Source organism: Macrosteles quadrilineatus, unplaced genomic scaffold (genome assembly GCF_028750875.1).
Source record: "Macrosteles quadrilineatus isolate MER2022 unplaced genomic scaffold, UCM_ALF_1.0 Scaffold_8__2_contigs__length_117827958, whole genome shotgun sequence".
Classification (NCBI taxonomy): Eukaryota; Metazoa; Arthropoda; class Insecta; order Hemiptera; family Cicadellidae; genus Macrosteles; species Macrosteles quadrilineatus.
Window position 1 is genome coordinate 84,729,500 of NW_026542601.1, and position 24,987 is coordinate 84,754,486.

Below are 24,987 nucleotides of genomic sequence, written 5' to 3' on the forward strand. Positions count from 1 at the left end.
CAGCCATTTAAAACCTCGTTTAGCCAAATAATACGATCTAATCATAAACAATAACTTGTCCCCTAGTTATATAACCAAACAGTAAAGCACAAATCAAGAAATTAACCCTAAAATAATAGAAACAAAGTTTCGTCGACACTAGCGCCCATGTGTCACGTACATGAACTAGACACGAAAAACGTGCTTCAAAATTTACAATGGGATGAGAAGTCTATCTGATCTAGGTTCGAAAAATATGAATAATCAATTGTTCTTTTTTCTTAAGAATGTTTTTAATTTTCATATATATCATATTAATATTTCAAATGTAATGGCCTTGCACATCAACCAATAGAATGTATGTGCCACTACCAATGCTACCAACCTTCACATCAAATAAAAAAAAAACATGAATTAAAAAAAGGCTGAATACACTGAACTCATTTCATTAGATAATTTCTACTATTGATATAATAAGAAATTATTAACAAATTACTTGTTTCCTTGAAGACCTGTAGCTCTATATTCTTAAAGTCTAAATAATATTTTGTAGTAATCCAATAAATTCAATTTGTTAGTCAAGCCACGTCTTTAGTTTTTTTCTTACCATAGGATACATACTGCATCACTGAATGAAACTTGAAACAGGTGTAGTGCCAAAATGGCGCCTTGCCGTGAGTGCGTATCTAGTGTCTCTTTATTTGTTTTCATTGGTTTGTGTTTATTTTGAATATTTCCCAGAAATATTTAGTTTAAATCATTTGTTTCTTTAGTTAACTTTAACGAAAGGTGTTATCGTGTGTGGATTACCCTATCGTTATTCTGGGTTATCGATAAGTGGAAGTCAGCTCACCTGTGATTACCGTTCAGTCTCCAACATCCCACCTGAGGAATATAATATTGAGTGTTAAACAGTTTTAGTGATGGAAAAGTGAATTTATCGTAATAATATAGGAAGTTTACGTTTGCACGTCAAATAGCCTAAGTGAAAATGAATTCGGTTTCAAATTGATATGCAAGTCAAGGCCTGATTTGTTATAATTAAGTTAATACCGCAGTTAAAAAAAGGGTACAGGTTATTGTATCTTAAAATTGGCTAGGCTTGTGTTCTTGGTTGTGTTAAGTGATAAGTTGTGTTATGTCAATCATCTTCTGAAACTACAATCATAATAGAGAAGGATGGCTTTTAATGAGGTAAGATTAATTTCCTTTTGAATTAGGCTAACCTAAGTGTAAGTTTACGGTAGGCTAACTTACCTAGACCTAGGCCTAGATTAAGTTTTAATCGGGGTTTGCATGATTGGGAAGGCCTGAGTTAATTAGTAGGCCTATTTAAGTTGCATGGCAAACCTCGATAATTTGGATAGGCCTAAGTAGGCTACAAACTTTCTCAAATCTTGGTGAATTATTTAGAGGGTGATGAAGCAGCTCTTAAAACCTAACCTTGGCCTAGCATACAGCGGATTAATGACAAAGTGAACTTTGATAGGGACGGACAAATAACTTGAGCGAACATAGAAACGCAGCGGAAGGGTCACCTGATTCGATGCTCAATTGGGCCACAAAATTAATGGCTAAGAAAATATTCAAACTTAGCCTTACTTAACTTAGGCTACTGTTAATTAAAGGGTGGATATGTAAGGGGCAATTATTTTGTATCTAGGGTAGGCCTAATTATTCCGTATAGGCTAGGTGCCTCCAAACAAATTTTTAATTTTGATATCTTACTTTATTGTTTTTTACCTCCTGAATCCAAATATTCCATTAGTTTTCACCGCTGATGAATATTTCTCATGATATCGCCATAGGTAATAATGCACAAAATTACAATAAACAAGGTAGGATGGATGACATTTACAAGTGGAATGAGCTATGGGTTAAGTAAGTTTTAGCAGGATATCAAGTGACTGTGACAAAATTAATCTCCAAAACTCCCTCAGCAACATTGAAGACTGGTGCAAAAATAACGCTACGCAGTTGAATGTCGACAAATGTGTAGCCTAGTTATCTCATTCAAACGGGGTTCGGACTTCTTAATTCATGACTACACAATCAATGAATCAGTTCTAAAGAGGGTTTCCAAAGTTAAAGATCTGGGAGTTATTATGACACCATCACTAAATCCAATGGAGCACATTACGCACATCACTGCAAGAGCAAACTCTCTGATTGGATTCATCCTCAGATCAACAAAGGGTTTCAACTCTCCCCTTACTATCGTGACCATATATAAAGCTCTTGTGCGTCCAATACTTGAGTATGGATCCACAATTTGGTCCCCTCATCAACTGAACATTAACCAGTTGGAAAGCATCCAGCGCCGCTTCGTCAGACTTCTTGGATGCAGGCTTGGGTTTGACTACCTGCGTACTCCTGTGAGTGAGGTTGAATCTCTTTTTGGCCTCACCCCTCTACATGTGAGGCGGCAACACTCAGACCTACTACACTTTTTAAGTTGGTTAACGGCCTCCTAGACTGTCCGGATCTACTCTGCGGCATCCACTTGCATATACCGACAGGAACCCGTTCCAAAACGATATTCCGTAGACGCTACTACTACTACTACTACTACCTACTACTACTACTACCTACTACTACTACTACGCAAAAATGCAATCAGTTTTTTTGGAGAGAAAAGTGGCTGTAAAACGAAGGTTAAAATTACGAATCTAAGGTTCATTGAGCGGTAAGTTACTGATGGTAGGCTATAGCGTGGTCTGGACGGGTCCGTATGTGGACTGAGGACTGAGTGAGGAAAGCAAACAGCTGCTTATACTCGACTTAATGCGGAATGAAATCGATTAGTTTTGAAACCAAATAATCAGCTCTTATTTAGGCATGTGGGGAAGGTATGTCGGGTAGGTTTTGCGGATTCGTGACTTTGTTTTGTTTTGAAGTGAGTTTAGATTAGGAAGGTAAAGGTTAGGTTATAATGAACCGACTCATTAATTTATGCTACTTCCAGACTTTTTTTGCACAATTACATAGGTACGGTAGTGGGCAAAACACAATGAATGTAACAATATCAAAAATGCGTGAGCATCCCGTACACCAACACTAGGCTGTGCAATGATCTTTTAAATGCATCCTCCTTAAACCCGACTGAACCCATACACTGGTTGACGTTGCACTAAGTATGAGTATGACTCTGAGGTCATTATACCTCTGTTATTCCGATTCCTATTTGTCCTATCCATATTAAGATTAGGCCTACTTAGTTTAAATGTGGCTTGTGTTGTAAAATCATCTTTTTTCAATATTTAGCCTAACTAGGAAAGGAAACAAATTTTCATCATCACTACCTACCTACGGTACCTAAGTTACCTAGGCTACAGTAAGAATTTAGCTTAATTGCTTGGATGCATTTTAACTCATTAATTTCTAAACAAAAGAAAATGTAGGCCTACCAGTAATGCAACTCAGAGTCTCATGGGTTGAAATTTGAAATGTAACCGGGTTTATAGATTGCATTTTTACAGTTGGCGAGCGGTTCGTCATTGCTCTTGTCATGTATGCAACACAGTCCATCTAAAAAATCACTGTTAGATTTAATTTAATGGTCTACGTTGTGGGTCTCAGGGGAAGAGTAGTGGAAGATGTTTTCCGTCTCACAAACTACCTTCTTTAAGCCCGCTACACACGGTCAGTTCGGTGTGTCAGTTTGGTGTGTTCACATCGAACTGACACACCGAACTGATTGTGTGTACGCCAAATTGATGTGAGCTCACATCAAAAAACTGAACTGATGGACTGATGAAAATTCATCATTTCGGTGTGACACACCGAACTGATGTCAGTCCGAAGTGAGCGTGTGTACCGCCGCGTTAGTTCAGTTAGTAAAATTTTGGTATTTGAGCATACACAGCGTCATTATACAGGGTGACCGTTAAGTCTTAGGACGACTTTATAACTTTTAAACGACAAACGATATCACAACCACATTTGGTATACTGTTACTGGAAATTGTAAGCTACTTTTCTGTGTACATGGTGGTCAGATATCACCTTTGGGGGACGGCCCGTCGGGGGTCAGAAGAAAATCTTTAATGACAGCCTATGTTGAGTTGTACATCATTTTTAAAATCCTTTAACAATTGTCATTTTTTAATGGATGGTCCTTTTGAAGTACGGTTTGCGGCATTCTTCTTTGCTTAAAATTCCCTTTAAAATGATCCCCATAACTTCACATTCAGTGATCCAAATAACTCTTCAGGGCGACGGCCCACAAGGAGTCGGAAGTAAATCTTGAATGGAAGCATAGGTTGATATGCACATCAAATTAAAGGGATTTATTAGTAGAATACAATGCGGCAAACCGTACTTCAAAAGGACCATCCATTAAAAAATTACAGTTGTTTAAAGATAAAAAAAATGTTTTAATTTAAATAAATTGGCTAATTTTGAAAATCTTTGAACATCTGCCATTTTGCGCAGGATCAACCTTTTGAAGTGCAGTTCGCGGCATTGTTTTCAGTTGAAGTAGACCTTTAAAATAATGTACAACTCAACATAGGCTGTCATTAAAGATTTTCTTCTGACCCCCGACGGGCAGGGGGTAGTAAACCTAACCTATACCATAGATAAAACACACTTCCTTAGTAGAATTCTCATACTTAAGAATAAGCTGAAGAAAATTTAGCCTATTTGTTAGTTCTGTCCGGTGTACTGCAGATGTCATTTTTTGTTTACAGTTTGTTTATTGTCATTTAAGTCATATACAATTCACAACAAATAATAACTTTAATCATCATATAATTCTTTTAGATATTGTGGGAAAGGTGAAAGAGATCCATCTCATCACCAACAGATCTGTCGTGTGTAGGAAAATAAACATTTTTTTATGAAAATACATACGAACGAGTACGACTTCTCAGGAAGGGAAGCGTACCTGGGAGGATTTCACCCCCAGGTAGCACGTTGGACTGACACACCGAACTGACCGTGTGGATGCAAATGCTGCGTTCAGTTAGAAGTGACAGTTAGAAATGAACACACCAAACTGACACACCAAACTGACCGTGTGTAGCGGGCTTTTACACCAATTGTTAGCCTACGTTAAAGAGTGTCTCAAAATAATTTCCCCACCCTGAATGTAGGCTAGCCTATTTAAAATCCGTTCTTAAGAATCTACAACTTAATAGAGAATAGATTTAGGCTAAATACAATTTTACAACAACGAAGAAGAAATTAATACATGGCTTAGGGTAATCCTGAAATAATTATCAGAATCATCATAGGCTTATACACAAATTAGCCTCTAAACAAAATAAACGAATAAATTATAAGACTTGACAGGAGGCCTACTTTCAAGTTATGTAATTTTTTTACTCTAACTAATGGAATCTAGGCCTAGTAAGTTTGAACCAATTTACCTTGTAGTGAATAAACTATTAACTCACTGTAGCCTATGTCCCATGGTTTAAGACCTGGACCTGAGACCCATTTACTTTTTGTTTTGAGGTCCTCAGAGGCCAAAGACACCATTCGTTCAAATTTAAGATACCCTAGGTCTAAGTTTGGCCTACCACAGAGAAAATTTCATTGGAAGGTACACTTTAGTGGTGTCCAGCACTATTCACAAAATTAAGGCGTTTTTACGAAAAGAAATCTAGTAGGCCTATCCCCTTGGTCTTGATCCTTCCATTAAAGCATTAGTTAGCTCAACAGCTGAGATTTGTGAAAACGCCAGCTGCAACATAGGCCTACTCTAAGCAGAAAAAAGTGGTAGGCTACCGTTACGGTAGGAGAACTTCCCCTTAAACCGCCTAAATTTTGTGAACGGACTATAGTCGCTTGTGTTTAGGTATAGGGCAAACGCTCTCCTCATAAAGCCTACTACAACACTCACGGTGGAGTAAGACCCTGTGTCCAGTGCGATAGGAATTACTGCACAGTCCTCGCTGCTCAGGCTCTTCCTTGCTCGTCACAAGTGAAGTATTTCACAACATACTACTATACTAGTAGAGATGCAAGCGCACAATAAGTCGTCCCATAAGCAAGTTTCTTCTGTTGGCCCTTTCTCACTTCTCTGTAGTCATACACTAGTCTAGAGATCCTGTATATGTTGGTCCGACTCATTTTCCGCCACTTTGATTCATTCAGTAACAGAAGTTGGCTATCATAGAACTTGTCATGTAGTATGTCTCAATGTGCACACAATATATCCTGATTACAATTAAAACTAGGATTGGGGATGAATAAAAATTCCTTCAGGTTTTTCTTCTTGTTTTCTAATTACCTATGTGACGGTCTGGGAATTTTTACCCATAGCTTAGTCAAAGTTTTAATTTTTTATAATGCAATCTATCCAGTTATGGCCGGGCAATGATGAAGAACCGGTAAAGGTAAATAGTTGATAAAACAAAAGGTTAAATTATCTTCAGGTTTTTCTTCTTGTTTTCTAATTTCCTATGCGACGGTCTGGGAATTTTTACCCATGAGACAAGATATTCACCCGGTTCTCCATTAACAAAAAAAAAACATGTTCTTTGAAGAGATAAATAATTTCATTTAAATTTACATTTTTCATTACTGAAAAACATAGATGGAGGTTAGTATATTGGTGTAGGTACGTTTTTTGTTGATAAACGTGGGATTTGGGGGTGGTTCTAATGATTTGACGGATAGGTGACTCTTCTCTGCTCGAGGCCGATCAAGTTATCTCCTCCTACGTTATCCCAAAATAAGGTTGTTTAATATTCCTTCAGTTCTATCCTTCAACATAGACTACAACCTTTGACTATTGATGCAACTAAACATTCTATCCCCATGTTAAAGTTGTTGCCAGTTTCTTTGTTAAAATTGTCGTAGAGCCACCGAGAGATAGTTAAGTTCTGATCTAAATTACCAATATCTGTCAAATGTATTTCTTTTACCGAGTCAAACTGATGAAATAACTTATTGTGAGCCATGTAGCAACTGTTATGACCCATAAACACTGGCAGCAACAAAAAATAAGGTAGACAATAGAATTGTAGACACAATGTCCAGTAGTGAAGGTCAAAACCAGAAATTTTGAATCTCAAAACCAAACTGAAACTAAAAAAGTCTTACCCGAATCTGAAAACCTAAACGCGGAACTTTTTAGTTACCGTTACCTGAACAAGGTTGCTAAAAATACAGGTAGCTAATGATAACATTTTCATTATGATTATGCGATCAAAACTGAACGAGATTGACTCCTGATCCGAACATAATAACATAAATGTGACGGATAAACTTAAAACCCAAACAATCATTAAAATAAATGAATCTCCTGACATTAATATAAACAAACATGAATATTACACTAATTAGAACATTTAGTGGTCAATATTTCTTTGTGTTTAATAAACATTGATATGAAACTGAATAAGATGCCTTTTGCAGTTCAGAATACAATTTACTTGTTTCATTAGTATCTGTTTGCTCCATTGCTACCAGCTACCAGCTTACAATGACACAAAAAATGACAGCAGTTTCAATAATAAAATTGTCAAAATTTTCAATCTCGAAACTTTTGAATCTCGAAATTTGCCTATTAAATCTCGAAACCGAAACTTTTCCAAAGTTTTGATGGTTTTGACACATCACTAATGTCCAGTACATTCTGTGCCTGGCTCACACAACTATGTTCTTCTTAAATAAAAATTGGCAACAGCTGGTCTATAGATGGGATGTTTATTTCAGCATCTAATAGTCAATGCTACAACATTTTCAATTTGTGACAGAGGCCAGCTGGGTTATGCAACATCAGACAGAGGTTACTAGGTTACCCCACCCACAATGCTACATATTAAAAGCTCTGACTGTTATATTCATCATACTAGCTTACTCCTTTGTTCATTTTGCTTCATAAATATAATAAAAATTTCAGTTTAGTGCTTTTACTAGTAATGCAGAGAATAAATAAAAGAGCCAAATAAACCGTGAACTGTTAGCTGAGTTTTCTCACTGGTTTCGCAGTGCAGTGAGAGCAATAAACAGACAATCCCATACATTGGTTATGAGCGTTTAGAGCTGCTTTTACCCTCTAAAGTCCCTAGTTGGTAGAATCGTTACCCCATTCATCACTGGTGGTTCTTTTGCACACAATTATTTAGAAAACAGAGATGTTAGTCTAATGTAATATGCTTTCACTAGGGCCTATTTAGTGCTGTATCTTACCAATACCGGTACCCAACTTTACTGTTGGTCTACTAGTACTTGGTTGGTTTTGTGGCTCCAAAATCAAAGGCAAATTTTATTTTTTCATCCTTTCATTACACTGCTTTTCCGGAGATGCGATGTATGCTGTTACTTCGGTAGGAATCCTGTGATATGTAATAAAGTATTCGGAGGGCGTTTGTGTTGTGGTACAATTTCTAACAATGTTTTAATGAGCGGAGCATTTTTGTTTAAGATAGTTGAAAAACTATTGTCTGGGACGGGTGGTTTCGTCCTGTAATCCAGCTACTAGAAGGTCACGAATTGTGGATATTTATAGGCATGCACTGTGAATGCGATACTCTCTGGTGTAGATTAACGTCCGCACGAGTGAGTACTACGACTATCCGCAGTACTATCCTGATAATTAGACCAATTTGTATATACCAAGGCAAAAATGTGGTTCGGATTCCACTATAAACTGTAGGTCCCTTAGTTGCCATTAGCTGTATGGGATATTAATTAACAGCTGTGTCTAAGGAATATGTCGGCCTTAGTCACTAACAAGACTACAAGATCGCGCCACTCATCCTACAATTAATTATCTCCATTCATACTTGGCTTACCTACTTTGTATGGTCGCCATTTCATCGAAAAGTATTAATAAAGTATTAAACATTAATTTACAACAAATTTTAAACTATAATTTTTTTTAAATAGTAGTTTTCCTCCCTAGGAGCGAAAGAGTCTCTTTTTGGTACCGGTATGCAATCGTGTTTTACGATTTAGTACCAAAAAGCACATTCGCTCCGTGTGATGAACAACTAATCATCATACTGTGAAAATAACCTTCTATTCGTTTCAATATGAGACTAATATAATTTGACAGGGTTGGTACGGTCAGGGAAAACCTGGAAAACCTGGAAATGTCAGGGAATTTTGTTGGTCTGGAAAAGTCAGGGAAAAGTCAGGGAATTTGAGAAAAAATCTGGAATTTCTCTTGAAAGACTACATTTTTTACAGATATGCTACATTTTGCATCTACGTCTCAATACTTGGTCAAAAACATCGATGTAACAAAAACATCGGGAACCTACCATCGATATAAAAAACATCGAACATCGACAGAAATTCTATCATCACCCTCTGATTACTGGCTTAATTGAACGCACCGAGGTCCCAGTGATTCTACACGACCAAAAGAATATAATCCCGGTCACTTGATTAAGAAATCCCGTTTAATCCCTTAAGATTTTTGATGTTAAATTCTGAGTGTTAAATTGGACATATTTCGTTTAAATAGTTGTTTAAACATTGCTATTATATTTTTTTAAGGTAATTTTTCGATTGGGGTTAGTTTTTCACTAAAATAAAAGCATAGTAAATAAAAACGGACGTCATAGCCAAAACTCCTGTTTTATCCCACATCCCCTTCAAATCCCGCTCATGCTCTAAAAATCCTGTTTTCGGGATAAGTTAATAATCCCACGTATGGAAACACTGCTAGTACCGCGATGCGCGGAAGGATAGGCCTACATTCGTCGTTTCAATTTCAATACGATACTGAATACAATTCCTCATTGAATTTATAAAAAGAGAAAAGAATTTATTTATAAAAATAAATACATCTGCCTTAAAAAATAAGGATGCCAATGACACAGAAAAAATTATACAAGATAAAATTGTATAAGACTGATTAATTTTGATGTTTGCCATATAGATGATTTCTCATTATGGTCAATGAACCTCTTAATGTTTCATGAATAATAATTTTCAAAAAGGATCTGTCCAAATCATATTGTTTCCAAAAGTTCACAAAAAATTTTGATAATGTTCCTCTAGAACCAATAAACAATCCAATCACCTCAATTTTCCAAATTTTAAAATTTTGCTTGAAATATTCAAAGGTAGAATCATAATTTTTTTCTATTCTTCATTTACTTCGTTAGGTTGATTTATGTTTATTTCAAATCAAATTGATGGATCGAGGATTATGCCTTTGTTAGTTTCTCTTTCGATCAATAAAATATCTACTCTTCTGGTGCTTCCGTTAGAAGAAAGACAGTGTACTTCTTCTTGCACTTCCCATGTATTATACCTTTTTCGGAAGGCATTTGCTATGATACTTCTTATTTTGTGGTGCCTAGTGTTTCTTAGAAGTTCACCAAACGGACAGAAGCCAAGGGCATGTGCAAGGGTTTCAATCTCACCACAGGCATGCCTGCAGCGGTTATTGCCCTGACTTCTGCTGTGGAGAACACGCACTGGCACCACATTTGCAATCATTTTTATACTGTCTTTCCACTCAGATTCGGACAAGGCTCCTTCTTTATTAATAATACTTTTATTTCCCGGAGTATAGTCTTTGAAAAGTTCAACACCTTTACCCTTTCAACAACCTTTCAATACTGATTCAACCTTTAATAAACTAAAAAAAACTGTACTTGTAGGAGTTTATAAAAAAAATGTTATCCTGTTAGTTGAAACATTTAATAGTTTAGTTTGGTACTACTTTTTGTCTCCGGTACAAGCATGGTAGTTATTTTTCCTATATCACATGTTTCTTCCGATATAAGCCGATGATATCGCAAGCAAAATATCAATATATATCAGTATCAGAAGCACCGTATCGTCTTATCTGCTAGTGTCAAGTCAAGGCCAAGTAGAACATAAAAAGTGTGAGGTTAAGTTAGTTGGTACTCTTAATTTTCCAGATTCCAGATGTTTAATTCTTTTCTTATTGGTTTTATGAGTAAACTATTTAGGCCTACATTTTTTCTAATAATTCTTGATTCTGACTATTCGATATCGTCTTACGGTATACCTGGAAAAAGTATAATATCAGTCTGGAAAACCTGGAAAAGTCAGGGAATTTCATTTTCCAAAATCAGTACCAACCCTGTTTGAGGTTAGGCCTTACACAATGACGTCAGTCAATGTTTTCATTTCTGTTGTTAGCAAAAATATAAACTTAAATATCGTGAGAATAGTCAGCATTTTCATGATGCAATGATAAAATTTTGAGGTTATGTTTTTCCGTTTCCCTATTTGAAGTATAACGATGATTTTGTGCACGATTTACTTCAACTCAAAATGGCTGCTTTGCGGACTGTATGATGAACAATTTGTTACAGTAACTTAGTTATTGTGTTGGGCATGTACTTAAAACGGAGACTCGGTTCAACGATATGATTTGATAAATAAACTCGTAGCTCGTACTGTGTGTCACGTTCTGCGTTTCATCAGACGTCAAACGCTAGTCTGCAACAATTATGTGACTCATTGATAACAACTAACAGCTGATATCACAATGATAACGCCACAGCCGCGACGATTAAGTTGTTTCTGTTTCGACATTGTGTTTGCTTTTGGGATTACCGTACTTTTATTTGCTGTGTTTTCTTATCTGTGACAATGGGTGTGTTTGAGTCATAAACGACGGCTAGTGAGAGATTTATATTGTAAAAATTATGACTCAAGACTTTGGAGTGGTTTGACGATGTAAAAACCCTCTTTCGTTTTAGAATCACAAGCTTTAATAGACTACAAGATCGCGCCACTCATACTACACTCATCTCCATTCATACTTGGCTTAAAATACCTACTATGTATGGTTGCCATTTCATCGAACAGTATTAACAGTATTCAATGTTGGTTTTTAGAGACGAGAGAATTACGTTTCATTAGCATAGTCTACAGTTGGATTTTGCATAATTTCTATAAGATTTTTCAGGTTATAGAAATGTACGCAGAAGAAAGGCATAATCAAATAGTTTTTTATTTTATTTATCTTCAATGTTGGTTATGCAAATTGCAAGTAAGCCTACTGTAAACTTGTTGCCAAATCAGAATCGTACTTACCCTCTTGTCACGTGTAGCAACCTACCAAATTTTCTGATAAATTAAAATAACAGCAACATATGGGGGATTAATTTAAAATTTATTCAGCAGAACGTATGGGGAAGAGTGTATAAAATAAGGTAGGCCCTATAGCCTAATTAAATTTTAAGTTGCTAAAGTCAGTTATTGGTTTCAAAAAAAACAAAAAAAAAAAACAAAACAACTTTGGTTTAGGCCTATACGTTCTTGATGTAGGCCTATCATGAATCCTATTAGAGATGTTTCAGAATTTACCAATTTTATGAAAGGTTTTCTCGTTTTAAATTAGGCCTATAAGAATTATTGTGAATCTATCAATCAGTATTTTACCTAAAAATAGAATATGTAAAGAATTCAAATGTGTAACCGAGTTAAGATAAAAACTCTAGGAATGTATTTTCATGTAGTCCGCAGCGGTGGCGGTGGGATACAACGAAATAAAGAATGCGGCAATATTCCAACACACCATGTTGTGGTAGCGCAATGCTACGCTGAACAAGCGGTATGTGCTTTACCCAAATAAATATCATGTCTGTATTTCATTGTCGGTAATTTTTAAGGTTTTTGGACAAAAAAATTAATTAGAGCCTACATTTGTTTCTCAAACAAAATGTTGATTGTAGTTCACTACGAGGTCAAGGAGGTTTATTTAACCTCTTTGTATACTTTTATCTTGGTAATACCGCGGAATAAAAACCTCCTTACATTATTTGAATGTAGCCCTACATACAAAGAAGGTTTTTTGAATGGTTAAATGTGTTGAATTCAATTTAATGAAAATCTTTTTTGAGTTGGTTCCACGATATTGATGACCTAGCTATTTTAGTGTGTATAGACATTACCCTGGTGACACAGCAGTTAAGGGTGAAGGCGGTATCACACGTGACCTTGGGTTGGTACATCGATCCAACGCATTGCACCACTGTCACGGCTGTATATCTACTGCTGACCTACACCTTACTGCTTGTGATATCACGTCAGTGTAGACATTACCCTGGTGACACAGCAGTAAGGGTGAAGGCAGTATCAAACGTGACCTTGGGTTGGTAGGCCTACATCGAGATCGATCCAACGCATTGCACCACTGTCACTGTGTCACTGCTGTATCTCTACTGCTGACCTACCACTTACTGCTTGTGATATCACGTCAGTGTAGACATTACCCTGGTGACACAGCAGTAAGGGTGAAGGCAGTATCACACGTGACCTTGGGTCGGTACATCGAGTATGATGTATCGGTACGATGACCAAAATACTGGTCGATCCAACGCATTGCACCACTGTCACTGTGTCACTGCTGTATCTCTACTGCTGACCTACCACTTGCTGCTTGTGATATCACGTCAGTGTAGACATTACCCGGGTGACCGAGCAGTAAGGGTGAAGGTAGTATCACATGTGACCTTGGGTTGGTACATCGATCCAACGCATTGCACCACTGTTACTGTGTCACTGCTGTATCTCTACTGCTGACCTACCACTTACTGCTTGTGATATCACGTCAGTGTAGACATTACCCTGGTGACACAGCAGTAAGGGTGAAGGCAGTATCAAACGTGACCTTGGGTTGGTACATCGATCCAACGCATTGCACCACTGTCACGGCTGTATCTCTACTGCTGAACTACCACTTACTGCTTGTGATATCACGTCAGTGTAGACATTACCCTGGTGACACAGCAGTAAGGGTGAAGGCAGTATCACACGTGACCTTGGGTTGGTACATCGATCCAACGCATTGCACCACTGTCACTGCTGTATCTCTACTGCTGAACTACCACTTACTGCTTGTGATATCACGTCAGTGTAGACATTACCCTGGTGACACAGCAGTAAGGGTGAAGGCAGTATCACATGTGACCTTGGGTTGGTACATCGATCCAACGCATTGCACCACTGTCACTGTGTCACTGCTGTATCTCTACTGCTGAACTACCACTTACTGCTTGTGATATCACGTCAGTGTAGACATTACCCTGGTGACACAGCAGTAAGGGTGAAGGCAGAGTCACATGTGACCTTGGGTTGGTACATCGATCCAACGCATTGCACCACTGTCACTGCTGTATCTCTACTGCTGAACTACCACTTACTGCTTGTGATATCACGTCAGTGTAGACATTACCCTGGTGACACAGCAGTAAGGGTGAAGGCAGAGTCACATGTGACCTTGGGTTGGTACATCGATCCAACGCATTGCACCACTGTCACTGCTGTATCTCTACTGCTGAACTACCACTTACTGCTTGTGATATCACGTCAGTGTAGACATTACCCTGGTGACACAGCAGTAAGGGTGAAGGCAGTATCACACGTGACCTTGGGTTGGTACATCGATCCAACGCATTGCACCACTGTCACTGCTGTATCTCTACTGCTGAACTACCACTTACTGCTTGTGATATCACGTCAGTGTAGACATTACCCTGGTGACACAGCAGTAAGGGTGAAGGCAGTATCACACGTGACCTTGGGTTGGTACATCGATCCAACGCATTGCACCACTGTCACTGCTGTATCTCTACTGCTGAACTACCACTTACTGCTTGTGATATCACGTCAGTGTAGACATTACCCGGGTGACACAGCAGTAAGGGTGAGGGCAGTATCACATGTGACCTTGGGTTGGTACATCGATCCAACGCATTGCACCACTGTCACTGCTGTATCTCTACTGCTGACCTACCACTTACTGCTTGTGATATCATGTCAGTGTAGACATTACCCTGGTGACACAGCAGTAAGGGTGAAGGCAGTACCACACGTGACCTTGGGTTGGTAGGCCTACATCGAGATCGATCCAACGCATTGCACCACTGTCACTGTGTCACTGCTGTATCTCTACTGCTGACCTACCACTTACTGCTTGTGATATCACGTCAGTGTAGACATTACCCTGGTGACACAGCAGTAAGGGTGAAGGCAGTATCACACGTGACCTTGGGTTGGTACATCGATCCAACGCATTGCACCACTGTCACTGCTGTATATCTACTGCTGACCTACACCTTACTGCTTGTGATATCACGTCAGTGTAGACATTACCCTGGTGACACAGCAGTAAGGGTGAAGGCAGTATCACACGTGACCTTGGGTTGGTAGGCCTACATCGAGATCGATCCAACGCATTGCACCACTGTCACTGTGTCACTGCTGTATCTCTACTGCTGACCTACCACTTACTGCTTGTGATATCACGTCAGTGTAGACATTACCCTGGTGACACAGCAGTAAGGGTGAAGGCAGTATCACACGTGACCTTGGGTTGGTACGTCGATCCAACGCATTGCACCACTGTCACTGCTGTATATCTACTGCTGACCTACACCTCACTGCTTGTGATATCACGTCAGTGTAGACATTACCCTGGTGACACAGCAGTAAGGGTGAAGGCAGTATCACACGTGACCTTGGGTTGGTAGGCCTACATCGAGATCGATCCAACGCATTGCACCACTGTCACTGTGTCACTGCTGTATCTCTACTGCTGACCTACCACTTACTGCTTGTGATATCACGTCAGTGTAGACATTACCCTGGTGACACAGCAGTAAGGGTGAAGGCAGTATCACACGTGACCTTGGGCTGGTACATCGATCCAACGCATTGCACCACTGTCACTGCTGTATATCTACTGCTGACCTACACCTTACTGCTTGTGATATCACGTCAGTGTAGACATTACCCTGGTGACACAGCAGTAAGGGTGAAGGCAGTATCACACGTGACCTTGGGTTGGTACATCGATCCAACGCATTGCACCACTGTCACTGCTGTATCTCTACTGCTGACCTACCACTTACTGCTTGTGATATCACGTCAGTGTAGACATTACCCTGGTGACACAGCAGTAAGGGCGAAGGCGGTATCACATTTGACCTTGGGTTGGTACATCGATCCAACGCATTGCACCACTGTCACTGTGTCACTGCTGTATCTCTACTGCTGACCTACCACTTACTGCTTGTGATATCACGTCAGTGTAGACATTACCCGGGTGACACAGCAGTAAGGGTGAAGGCAGTATCACATGTGACCGTGACCTTGGGTTGGTACATCGATCCAACGCATTGCACCACTGTCACTGTGTCACTGCTGTATCTCTACTGCTGACCTACCACTTACTGCTTGTGATATCACGTCAGTGTAGACATTACCCGGGTGACACAGCAGTAAGGGTGAAGGCAGTATCACATGTGACCGTGACCTTGGGTTGGTACATCGATCCAACGCATTGCACCACTGTCACTGTGTCACTGCTGTATCTCTACTGCTGACCTACCACTTACTGCTTGTGATATCACGTCAGTGTAGACATTACCCGGGTGACACAGCAGTAAGGGTGAGGGCAGTATCACACGTGACCTTGGGTTGGTACATCGATCCAACGCATTGCACCACTGTCACTGTGTCACTGTTGTATCCCTACTGCTGACCTACCACTTACTGCTTGTGATATCACGTCACTGTAGACATTACCCTGGTGACCGAGCAGTAAGGGTGAAGGCAGTATCACACGTGACCTTGGGTAGGTACATCGATCCAACGCATTACACCACTGTCACTGTGTCACTGCTGTATCCCTACTGCTGACCTACCACTTACTGCTTGTGATATCACGTCAGTGTAGACATTACCCTGGTGACACAGCAGTAAGGGTGAAGGCAGTATCACACGTGACCTTGGGTTGGTACATCAATCCAACGCATTGCACCACTGTCACTGTGTCACTGCTGTATCTCTACTGCTGACCTACCACTTACTGCTTGTGATATCACGTCAGTGTAAACATTACCCTGGTGACACAGCAGTAAGGGTGAAGGCAGTATCACACGTGACCTTGGGTTGGTACATCAATCCAACGCATTGCACCACTGTCACTGTGTCACTGCTGTATCTCTACTGCTGACCTACCACTTACTGCTTGTGATATCACGTCAGTGTAAACATTACCCTGGTGACACAGCAGTAAGGGTGAAGGCAGTATCACACGTGACCTTGGGTTGGTACATCAATCCAACGCATTGCACCACTGTCACTGTGTCACTGCTGTATCTCTACTGCTGACCTACCACTTACTGCTTGTGATATCACGTCACTGTAGACATTACCCTGGTGACCGAGCAGTAAGGGTGAAGGCAGTATCACACGTGACCTTGGGTAGGTACATCGATCCAACGCATTACACCACTGTCACTGTGTCACTGCTGTATCCCTACTGCTGACCTACCACTTACTGCTTGTGATATCACGTCAGTGTACAGACGTTACCCTGGTGACACAGCAGTAAGGGTGAAGGCAGTATCACATGTGACCTTGGGTTGGTACATCGATCCAACGCATTGCACCACTGTCACTGTGTCAGTGCTGTATCTCTACTGCTGACCTACCACTTACTGCTTGTGATATCACGTCAGTGTAGACATTACCCTGGTAACTGCAGTAAGGGTGAAGGCAGTATCACACGTGACCTTGGGTTGGTACATCGATCCAACGCAATGCACCACTGTCACTGTGTCACTGCTGTATCTCTACTGCTGACCTACCACTTACTGCTTGTGATATCACGTCAGTGTAGACATTACCCTGGTAACTGCAGTAAGGGTGAAGGCAGTATCACACGTGACCTTGGGTTGGTGCATCGATCCAACGCATTGCACCACTGTCACTCTGTCACTGCTGTATCTCTACTGCTGACCTACCACTTACTGCTTGTGATATCACGTCAGTGTAGACATTACTCTGGTGACACAGCAGTAAGGGTGAAGGCAGTATCACACGTGACCTTGGGTTGGTGCATCGATCCACCGCATTATACCACTGTCACTGTGTCACTGCTGTATCTCTACTGCTGACCTACCACTTACTGCTTGTGATATCATGTCAGTGTAGACATTACCCTGGTGACACAGCAGTAAGGGTGAAGGCAGTACCACACGTGACCTTGGGTTGGTAGGCCTACATCGAGATCGATCCAACGCATTGCACCACTGTCACTGTGTCACTGCTGTATCTCTACTGCTGACCTACCACTTACTGCTTGTGATATCACGTCAGTGTAGACATTACCCTGGTGACACAGCAGTAAGGGTGAAGGCAGTATCACATGTGACCTTGGGTTGGTAGGCCTACATCGAGATCGATCCAACGCATTGCACCACTGTCACTGTGTCACTGCTGTATCTCTACTGCTGACCTACCACTTACTGCTTGTGATATCACGTCAGTGTAGACATTACCCTGGTGACACAGCAGTAAGGGTGAAGGCAGTATCACACGTGACCTTGGGTTGGTACATCGATCCAACGCATTGCACCACTGTCACTGCTGTATATCTACTGCTGACCTACACCTTACTGCTTGTGATATCACGTCAGTGTAGACATTACCCTGGTGACACAGCAGTAAGGGTGAAGGCAGTATCACACGTGACCTTGGGTTGGTAGGCCTACATCGAGATCGATCCAACGCATTGCACCACTGTCACTGTGTCACTGCTGTATCTCTACTGCTGACCTACCACTTACTGCTTGTGATATCACGTCAGTGTAGACATTACCCTGGTGACACAGCAGTAAGGGTGAAGGCAGTATCACACGTGACCTTGGGTTGGTACATCGATCCAACGCATTGCACCACTGTCACTGCTGTATATCTACTGCTGACCTACACCTCACTGCTTGTGATATCACGTCAGTGTAGACATTACCCTGGTGACACAGCAGTAAGGGTGAAGGCAGTATCACACGTGACCTTGGGTTGGTAGGCCTACATCGAGATCGATCCAACGCATTGCACCACTGTCACTGTGTCACTGCTGTATCTCTACTGCTGACCTACCACTTACTGCTTGTGATATCACGTCAGTGTAGACATTACCCTGGTGACACAGCAGTAAGGGTGAAGGCAGTATCACACGTGACCTTGGGCTGGTACATCGATCCAACGCATTGCACCACTGTCACTGCTGTATATCTACTGCTGACCTACACCTTACTGCTTGTGATATCACGTCAGTGTAGACATTACCCTGGTGACACAGCAGTAAGGGTGAAGGCAGTATCACACGTGACCTTGGGTTGGTACATCGATCCAACGCATTGCACCACTGTCACTGCTGTATCTCTACTGCTGACCTACCACTTACTGCTTGTGATATCACGTCAGTGTAGACATTACCCTGGTGACACAGCAGTAAGGGCGAAGGCGGTATCACATTTGACCTTGGGTTGGTACATCGATCCAACGCATTGCACCACTGTCACTGTGTCACTGCTGTATCTCTACTGCTGACCTACCACTTACTGCTTGTGATATCACGTCAGTGTAGACATTACCCGGGTGACACAGCAGTAAGGGTGAAGGCAGTATCACATGTGACCGTGACCTTGGGTTGGTACATCGATCCAACGCATTGCACCACTGTCACTGTGTCACTGCTGTATCTCTACTGCTGACCTACCACTTACTGCTTGTGATATCACGTCAGTGTAGACATTACCCGGGTGACACAGCAGTAAGGGTGAAGGCAGTATCACATGTGACCGTGACCTTGGGTTGGTACATCGATCCAACGCATTGCACCACTGTCACTGTGTCACTGCTGTATCTCTACTGCTGACCTACCACTTACTGCTTGTGATATCACGTCAGTGTAGACATTACCCGGGTGACACAGCAGTAAGGGTGAGGGCAGTATCACACGTGACCTTGGGTTGGTACATCGATCCAACGCATTGCACCACTGTCACTGTGTCACTGTTGTATCCCTACTGCTGACCTACCACTTACTGCTTGTGATATCACGTCACTGTAGACATTACCCTGGTGACCGAGCAGTAAGGGTGAAGGCAGTATCACACGTGACCTTGGGTAGGTACATCGATCCAACGCATTACACCACTGTCACTGTGTCACTGCTGTATCCCTACTGCTGACCTACCACTTACTGCTTGTGATATCACGTCAGTGTAGACATTACCCTGGTGACACAGCAGTAAGGGTGAAGGCAGTATCACACGTGACCTTGGGTTGGTACATCAATCCAACGCATTGCACCACTGTCACTGTGTCACTGCTGTATCTCTACTGCTGACCTACCACTTACTGCTTGTGATATCACGTCAGTGTAAACATTACCCTGGTGACACAGCAGTAAGGGTGAAGGCAGTATCACACGTGACCTTGGGTTGGTACATCAATCCAACGCATTGCACCACTGTCACTGTGTCACTGCTGTATCTCTACTGCTGACCTACCACTTACTGCTTGTGATATCACGTCAGTGTAAACATTACCCTGGTGACACAGCAGTAAGGGTGAAGGCAGTATCACACGTGACCTTGGGTTGGTACATCAATCCAACGCATTGCACCACTGTCACTGTGTCACTGCTGTATCTCTACTGCTGACCTACCACTTACTGCTTGTGATATCACGTCACTGTAGACATTACCCTGGTGACCGAGCAGTAAGGGTGAAGGCAGTATCACACGTGACCTTGGGTAGGTACATCGATCCAACGCATTACACCACTGTCACTGTGTCACTGCTGTATCCCTACTGCTGACCTACCACTTACTGCTTGTGATATCACGTCAGTGTACAGACGTTACCCTGGTGACACAGCAGTAAGGGTGAAGGCAGTATCACATGTGACCTTGGGTTGGTACATCGATCCAACGCATTGCACCACTGTCACTGTGTCAGTGCTGTATCTCTACTGCTGACCTACCACTTACTGCTTGTGATATCACGTCAGTGTAGACATTACCCTGGTAACTGCAGTAAGGGTGAAGGCAGTATCACACGTGACCTTGGGTTGGTACATCGATCCAACGCATTGCACCACTGTCACTGTGTCACTGCTGTATCTCTACTGCTGACCTACCACTTACTGCTTGTGATATCACGTCAGTGTAGACATTACCCTGGTAACTGCAGTAAGGGTGAAGGCAGTATCACACGTGACCTTGGGTTGGTGCATCGATCCAACGCATTGCACCACTGTCACTCTGTCACTGCTGTATCTCTACTGCTGACCTACCACTTACTGCTTGTGATATCACGTCAGTGTAGACATTACTCTGGTGACACAGCAGTAAGGGTGAAGGCAGTATCACACGTGACCTTGGGTTGGTGCATCGATCCACCGCATTATACCACTGTCACTGTGTCACTGCTGTATCTCTACTGCTGACCTACCACTTACTGCTTGTGATATCACGTCAGTGTACAGACATTACCCTGGTGACACAGCAGTAAGGGTGAAGGCAGTATCACATGTGACCTTGGGTTGGTACATCGATACAACGCATTGCACCACTGTCACTGTGCCACTGCTGTATCTCTACTGCTGACCTACCACTTACTGCTTGTGATATCACGTCAGTGTACAGACGTTACCCTGGTGACACAGCAGTAAGGGTGAAGGCAGTATCACATGTGACCTTGGGTTGGTACATCGATACAACGCATTGCACCACTGTCACTGTGCCACTGCTGTATCTCTACTGCTGACCTACCACTTACTGCTTGTGATATCACGTCAGTGTACAGACATTACCCTGGCGACACAGCAGTAAGGGTGAAGGCAGTATCACACGTGACCTTGGGTTGGTGCATCGATCCAACGCATTGCACCACTGTCACTCTGTCACTGCTGTATCTCTACTGCTGACCTACCAATTACTGCTTGTGATATCACGTCAGTGTAGACATTACTCTGGTGACACAGCAGTAAGGGTGAAGGCAGTATCACACGTGACCTTGGGTTGGTGCATCGATCCAACGCATTACACCACTGTCACTGTGTCACTGCTGTATCTCTACTGCTGACCTACCACTTACTGCTTGTGATATCACGTCAGTGTAGACATTACTCTGGTGACACAGCAGTAAGGGTGAAGGCAGTATCACACGTGACCTTGGGTTGGCACATCGATCCAACGCATTGCACCACTGTCACTGTGTCACTGCTGTATCTCTACTGCTGACCTACCACTTACTGCTTGTGCTATCACTATTTGCTGGGGATTATGTTCGGTGGTCTCAGTTCTGAACTGCGTCGATGGGCGTGACAAATTGCTACAGTGAGCCTGAGCAACGTTCAAGCACAAAGCGAGTAACATAACTTCTTGTCCGTGGTTCAAGGCACTATGACTCTGTGGTGTTGGGCTCCCATTGGCGAGACGGTCATTTACAAACAATAACCTGTAGACAATGTTAAACCCTATTGTCTACCGGCCTGCTTTCTAGAGCGTATGGCTGAGGCATAATGAAAGTGGAGACTCGGAGAATGAGCATTCCTAGATGGTTTAAAAAGTACATACATTTACATTTTGTGTTTCGTATCGCATCTATGTTTGCCACACTAATAATCTCCATCTTTATTGTATCTAAACTAACGTCACAGTCTCTGAAAGTCTGCCTAAAGTACCTAAAAGTATAAAGTTTGTTGAACCAAAATGAACGTAATTCGTGTTGTCCTCTCGTGGAGTGAGGAAGACGTAAGATACCTTTAGTTGCACAAGTATCGTGAGATCGTTGTCTGTTCTCACGATTAGCTGAGACAGCATCGGCCATTACATAAACGATACACGACATAGGTTTAGAACTGTAAACACAATCCCGAGCAAATAGCTGTGATTGGGCCATGTTCGTGGTCAGGAAATTATGGGAATACTATTTTGTATGTGTAGACCGGTATGGTATAACGACCCAAAGCAAACAATCAAATATGAAAGGTGGCCTGTGAAGGTGGTACAGGAAAACACAAGCTGAATTGTTTTAAGCGTAGTCACTACATACATCCGCTTTACAAAGCTTGTGACCAATATACTTAACATATATATGGACCAGCTGTAGCAAATTTTGTATTAAAAAGTAAGTTGTTTGAGCCAGTCACAAAATGTGCTAGTGTTTAAAATTATATTTTATGCCTTATTTTTTGCTTCTGACCAGGTTGATGGTTAATAACAGTTGCTATTACCATAGACATAATTCTTTTTGTCTATGATATTACGCATCATAAGTCATTCCCTAGGTTTGACTTGGTAAAAAGGTTAGTGCGTATTTGACAGAATTTAGTAGTTTAGATCAGCGCAACCTGCAGGTGGTTCACATGAACTACGACAATTTTGAAGAAGTAAAAAACTGGTTACAAATTTAACATGGAGAAGGAATGTCTAGTTGTATTAGTCAAAACAAATACTTAGTAGTACACATCTCAAGTACCGGTATACTGTGGTATAGGCAACGTTTTCTATGTTTTACACCAATGAATGTACGAAGGTTGTCGGATTCTCCCAGTTAAACAACAATAATGTTTTTTTTTAGTTAGAATTTTGAACATTAGACACATTGAAATTCGAAGTGTAGTTTAACTAACTAACTAACGTCTATGTTTTGTTAGAACGCATCGTTAAGTATTTGTTTATAACCAAATGCCCTTTTTATCATAATCGATTACGTCAAAAGGTTGGCATAAAATCAGCACCTTTAGATTTAAAAACAAGGAGTATAAGCTACCCAGACTATACCGGTTTCCAAAATGTAATGAAAACATTATTTGTCAATTGAGCAAAAGGTTGCTCTGCGGTTACCACACAATACACCGTTGTAAATACAGTGAGTACGTTTAAGTTAGTCTATACTGCAAAGTTTTGCCAAGTTATTAACTGGATCGTCGCATAAGTTTGAGAGCACTTGCCACCTTTGCCAAGTTAACTAGTTGGAGAACGATTACCAACTTGAGTCGATTGCTGCAGATATACGGGCGGCTTGTAGAAGGTCAATATAGTTGCCAAGTGGCAGTGCTGGTATTTAGTTAACATTTAAAGGAAACTTTTTGAAAATAGGCCTACGATTTATGTTTTTATCATTATTTAAGTAGTAGGAACGTATTAACATACTCTGACAAACTGGTGTGCGTTCTGTACAGTATCTATCTGTGTATTTTAGATAGTTACTACCAAATTGGAAACACCCATTTATGAGCTATGTTTCAAATTTCAAGTCTCTAGCTCATCGGGAAGTATAACAATTTGCAAGAAAGCGATTTAATAAAAAAAAGCCCATGGGGCGTAGCCCAAGGGAAATATGAAAATTAAATGATATAATATTGCATTGTCTTCCATTTGTTAGCTATGTTTCAAGTTTCAAGTCTCTAGCTCGTCGGGAAGTTAGTATAAAATTGATTTCAAAATTTGTACCGGACAAGAAAGCGAGCTAATAAAAACGTTTTAAAATATACCGGTACCCCAGTGTAGACTATAATTGACTTAGTGTATTTTATTCTTGTGTCTAACAGCTGAAAATGAGATTTTGTGTTGGCCATTAATGCATGTGTAGTTGCTGGCAACACGGTGATTTCTTTGCGTATGTCGCAACAGTACGTTGTTTAACGTGAGGTTCCCGGCATTTGCTGAGTCACCACGACCAAGTAGGCTTTGTTGAGGTATGAGGTGGATATAGCTCTTGACACATCACCTACCGTTCTAACGACAGGAATAATAACCTCTTAGAAGCAATGCTCTGGAATGTCTGGAAATATAGTGAAGAGTCATTGTTTGACAAGGAAGCGAACCTAGTTTCTTTTGTACCTGGTGGATCTAAATAATTACTTTTGAAGTTTATTGGTGACGGTTTATTATCAGACCAAATAGGCATTCGTTATAAGACGTATTTTATTTACATTCAGTAAATTTAATAACACATAAAAGCTGAGGCTTATAGCGTTTGATGGATGATTGCGGAAATCTTCCATCACGATAAGTAAACGTATTTACGACGTTTCGTGATCTTGAATCTGATGCCGTCTTCAGGTAAGGCAGTACCTAAACATAACACTATTAGTAAACAAATTCAGCTACAGCTGTAAAATCACATGGGATATCACACAGAAAACGACTGTAGCATATTATAGTAGATAGTCAGAACAGCATGTATAAACCCAAATGAAACCTGAGATAATACAACAGGTTAGGACAAAGTTAACAAAGGTGAG

The 24,987-nt window shown here is 41.0% G+C and overlaps 1 protein-coding gene across 1 annotated transcript in view; it reads left to right on the forward strand.

Moving 5' to 3' along the window:
• Positions 1-640: 640 nt before the first annotated feature.
• Positions 641-24,987, forward strand: part of LOC128999731 (serine/threonine-protein kinase 26-like) — a 140,525-nt gene continuing 116,178 nt past the window's right edge. Inside the window, exon 1 of the mRNA XM_054426383.1 lies at positions 641-1,173. Coding sequence (XP_054282358.1) covers positions 1,159-1,173 — 15 coding nt within the window. The 5' untranslated portion in view covers positions 641-1,158. The remainder of the gene's footprint in view (positions 1,174-24,987) is intronic.